The 5006-nt window shown below is 44.2% G+C and overlaps 1 protein-coding gene across 1 annotated transcript in view; it reads left to right on the top strand.

Moving 5' to 3' along the window:
* Window positions 1-249: 249 nt before the first annotated feature.
* Window positions 250-5006, top strand: part of ARHGAP42 (Rho GTPase activating protein 42) — a 282967-nt gene continuing 278210 nt past the window's right edge. The window contains exon 1 of the mRNA XM_024760359.1: window positions 250-875. Coding sequence (XP_024616127.1) covers window positions 722-875 — 154 coding nt within the window. The 5' untranslated portion in view covers window positions 250-721. The remainder of the gene's footprint in view (window positions 876-5006) is intronic.

Below are 5006 nucleotides of genomic sequence, written 5' to 3'. Positions count from 1 at the left end.
GTGGGGTGGCGGACCCCGAAGTGTCACCGCGGGCTAGGGGGAGCGGCCGCCCAGGAGGGGCAGAGTTAACCCCCGGGCGCAGGCAGAAGCGCTGTCGCGCGGCAACTGAGCGGAGCCCGGGAGCTAAGTGCGGGCGGGCGGGGGCAGGAGGGTAAACGGGAGGAGGGGCGGGGCGGCGCGGGCTGGGAGCGCCGCGGCGGGAGGAGGGTCTCCGAGCCCGGCAGGGTCTGCGAGCGCTCTGAGCCTGCGTCCAGCGAGGCGGAGGGTTTCCCCGGCCCGGCCGGAGGGGCGGCTGGGCGCTTCTGACTCCCAGCGCAAACGACTGTCAAGGGAGCAGGAGAACGGAGCTGCCGGAAGTGTCTGCGCGCCGCGAGAGAACTTTCCTGCTCCGGCCGCGGCCCTGAGCCTCCGCGGCCTCCGCGCTCCCGGCGACGATGCGTCCGGGTGACAACGACCTGAGCGGACCCGCGTCTCGGCCCGCCTCCCGTGTGTGCGCTCGCCTCGCCTCCGGGGAAGAAGCCTGAGCCCGGAGGCGTCCGCGCGCCGCGGAGCCCCGCGCAGGCGGCGCGGCGCGCGGGACCCGTTTCCCCTGCGCGTCCCCTTGCGTCCCGGCTAGTTCCCCGCGATCGCGCGTCCCCTGAGCCGGCCGCGGTCGCCGGCTGTCCCCGCCCTGACCGCCGGCCCGGACGTGTCCTCGGCGGCCGCTGGCAGTGCCTGTGCCATGGGGCTGCCGACTCTGGAGTTCAGCGACTCCTACTTGGACAGCCCGGATTTCAGGGAGCGCCTGCAGTGTCACGAGATTGAGCTGGAGCGAACCAACAAGTTCATCAAAGAGCTCATTAAGGACGGCTCTCTGCTCATCGGGGCGCTGAGGAGTAAGTTCCCCCGGCGGGGAATGGGTGGAGAGGGCGCGGGGATCTGGAGAGTCCCCCCGGGGTGTGGGTCTGAGGGGTGGGTTGGAGGAAGAGAAGCTTCTTTTGTTTGAATGGGTTTGGGGACAAAAGCTGAAGAGCTCCCCTGCTGGTGACCAACAAAGTTTGTTCGTAGGTGTTCTTGACTTATTTACTCCCAAGTCTACAGAGAAGGGAAAGGTCTCTCTCTACTAGACCCCGGAGTATATCCTGAGGAACGTTGTTCAAAGTCATCTTTTTGTATAACGCTCCTGGAAAAATGTTGAGGACTATTGGTCTTTTTTGTAACTTTACTGTACCTAGTTTGAACACTTTAAAAAAAGTCCTTAAGGAGGGATTCGAGAGTTTATCTTAAGGATAAAAATGAAGCTAGTTTTAGTGATATTCAAAGAAAATGATTAATTTCTTATGTACCTCAGTGGCTCTTCATTGGGCACAACCAGTCATTGAATTGGCCTTTTAAAAACGTATATAGATTTGTAGTTTTGCGATTTAGTAAGATGAAGACAGAGCGGCACCAGTGGATCTTATCTCTTTACAAGATTTTTGTGCGTCTTAATTTTTGGTTTGCATCGTAACTGGTGTTGATCCAGTCACTGGGGATGAGAGTTCAGTGGCTAAAGACCAATCAGAACTTCTGACAATCTATAGAAAGTAAAGACTGCCTTTAGGAGATTCTCCCACCTCCTTTCCCACACACCTCCTGTTCAGATTTTCTGTACTTCCTGCGTCCCCTGGATCTTCATTTTCAATTACTAGGACCTACGAGAGTCTTAGTAAAAGAAACTCTAGAGTTTCTCTTACAGAGAATTGACTGACTAAATGATAAGGCTTAATTTGTTTTGTTACCTTCCCCAGGACCTATTTGCACTTTAATAAAGGTTTCTGAAAGCCTGTGAAACGAACCCCTGGAAATTCTGGTCTCCCATAGGTGAGGGAGATATTTTTGTTAAGGTGGAGAGGCCTTTGGGTGATCCATCTAGCAATTCCCAGGACATAGGTAGGGGAAGCATCATTGATATGTCAAGTGCAAGGTCAGTAACAACATGATGGAGATGTGCATTTGTCTGAAACATTAGCATCTGATCTCTATTTGGAAGTATGTATTCGTACTAAGGTTGAATCTTAGCAAAATGTCTTGAAATTAGTGTGCTCCCAAATGCTTTTTATTTTACCATCCCAAATGTGAAAACATCTACTTATCACTTGTGTTACTTAACCAGGGTAAAGGAAATAATGTTCTATGTCTACATTCACTTAATTTCTGAATTTGAGGCTACTGGTAATGATAGTATTTACTGATTTGTGAAAACTACTAGTTTATCTTCAGTTCTGTCCATCTTATGTATACACAAATGTGAACTCTCCTTCTTTCCGATTTGCAAATCCCACTTGAGGTCTCTGGACTAGCCTCTGCATCTTAGGGAGCATGATGCCTTTTCAAAAAGAGTTTCCCCGTCTCAGTGTTGAATGCCAGGCTGACTCTTGCTGGAGCTACCATATGGCCTACAAATGACATTTTCCTCTCGCTCTGCTGGAGATCAGTTCTGTTGCTTCAAAAGTTGAAAACACAGAGCTGTGATAAAACCTCTGAAATGTGCATCGTTTTACTAGTAATATTATGAACTTTACTATGATTGAATCTAACCTTGCAAAAATCAGGTGATTCCCATCTTTATAGGTTTGTTCTTCCATTCATAAGTGAAGAAGTCTGGAGAGTGTAAGTTCCTTGAACATACAGACCCTGCCTCATGAACTTGAACTTGTACGCTTAAATATACAACCTGTCTTTCTAGGATTCTTAGGTTTGTGATGAGAGTACATTACGTTAACTAACATTTGATTATTACTTCTCTTGTAGTAGAAAGAAAACGTTTTATTCCCTGTTAAATGAATTCCCAACATTAGCTTCCAAATGGGAAAGATCTGGAGCTGAGAAACCCTTGAAATCACATGATGGTGCTGCTTTCTTCCCACCAAGTGACCTTCTGTCCCTTGGGGAGGATGCTCTGAGGTTAGGCTGCAGCTGCTAAATGCCTGCTCTCTGAAGCTGCTCCTGTAGGAGGATCGGAGTGTGTCTAAAGGACTTGAAGCCAGCTTAATTCCATCCCAAAGATCCACCAAGGAGCCCTCCTTCCCCCAGTCCTGCCCCTTCTGACTGTTCTTCCTTTCTGCCCTAGGAAGCCTTCAATTTCCCTAACCTTAAACTATGCCTTTCCTTTCTCCATATGTGCTGTTTCAATACGTGTATCCATTATCCATTTCAGATTTATTTGTAGCACTTTGCTGTCATTTTCATTTATAGTTAATGGTTCCTTGATAAGACTTTCCTGAGCTGACAATCATCAGTGCATTTCTAAGCATCTTATATTATTTCCAACCTAGTTAATAACTTTTCTGGTGAAAGTCTTGGCATGCTCTCTTGGGTAATACATGCTTTACTGTTCCAGTAGGAGTCACATATGCTCCTTAATCTTTTGTTCAGGATGTGCATTTCTTTAGTAGAGTATTTTGAAGGATACTTATAAATGAGGACCTTGACTTTGAATTTAAAAATTTTAAATAATTTAAAATAACAAAAACTTTGAATTTTAAGTAATATATGTAAGATACTTACCATATTTTTAAGATGAATTATTGCATTTCACATTCATATCCACTCTGAGAAAATGGGTGACAGTTAACTGAGTTAACACAGTGACTTAACGTAGACCAGAGTTTAAGTTCTGGTGCTGTCAAATGCTCTGTGATAATTAGCAAATAACTTAATCTCTGGGTCCTACCTTTCCTGTAAAATGAGGGAGCATTTATAAAAATCTTACCACTAGGATTATTTGTTCATTTTGTTACATGCCATATAGACATTTGGTGAGTGGTATTTGAGAATATATGATACAGGTGAATTGGGTTCTATTTCATGCTGTGTGACTCACAATCTCCACCCTTTTTATCAAATGTTACTCTATGAACTTTGTTCCTTTAACAGGTGCCAGTCTTAAAATTTGGGTTGTGAAATTATAGGCTAGTTTTGCTTATTAATTTTCTCCTTTTATAGATTATATCCAAAGAAACATTTCAAAATGGCTTTCTCATATAATTCCCCCCTTTACTTTCTCTTTTTATACTTTTGAATTCAAAGAACCATCGTTGAGTAGAGCTTTGTCTTTACAAGAATAGACAGACCCTCCCTCCCAAGAAAAGAAGAGAAAAAGAGGGGGGAAAAAAAGGCAGAAATGGAATTTTACTCATTGAATCGAATTGATTGAATTGATTGGGTGGAGAGAGCCTAAGCGTGTCGACATTCTTTCCTCCCACCTGCCCAGCAACATCTTGGCCATCCCTCCTTTCTTATCACTGTCCACTTCCTCTCATCACCTTAAGGTGGAATTGGCCAGGTATTTCCTCTACCTTTAGGAGATTGTTTCTCAACCTTGTACGGCTGGACTTCTTTCAAAGAAAAAAAAAGTTAGTGGACTCTAATATAATTTTATTAATTATGATAGTTAAAAATATACCTGCATGAAACTATAATTGTTATGCTTATTCATGCAATCTTCAAAGCAAATCAGTTTACACATTAAATATAAATAATACTGTGAAACCAATTCAAAACTTTTAGACTACATTTAACCAATGGATGATGTTATTTTGCTGAAATGACATTTTCTCTCATATAAAGACTGTTGATAATATCTTGTGTGTGTTGATGATTCATTTTCTCATTGTTTTCCTGACTGAAAGTACAGTTCTTCAGAATCAGCTTGTCCTGATGATGGCCTTGTCTCTCTCACAAACTTTATTCTTGGTTGTATTGCCTCTGTTCTTAAAGCAGTTGTTCCTGACACTAGCGATCCATGACACAAATAAGAAGGGCACCTATCTGAGTGGTAGAAGTGTTACTTTCTGCTGTACAGCAAAGTGATTCTGTCATACATATACATTCTTTTTCATATTCTTTTCCATTATGTTTTATCACAGGATATTGAATATAGTTCCCTGTGCTATACAGTAGAACCTTGTTGTTTATTCATTCTCTATATAGTAGTTTGCATCTGCTAATCCCAAACTCCTAACACCCCCCACCCCCCACCCCCT

This window comes from Neophocaena asiaeorientalis, unplaced genomic scaffold (genome assembly GCF_003031525.2).
Source record: "Neophocaena asiaeorientalis asiaeorientalis breed wild unplaced genomic scaffold, Neophocaena_asiaeorientalis_V1.1 scaffold601, whole genome shotgun sequence".
Lineage (NCBI taxonomy): Eukaryota > Metazoa > Chordata > Mammalia > Artiodactyla > Phocoenidae > Neophocaena > Neophocaena asiaeorientalis.
The sequence above is the reverse complement of the archived record's forward strand: the minus strand, read 5'-3'. Positions and strand labels throughout refer to the sequence as shown.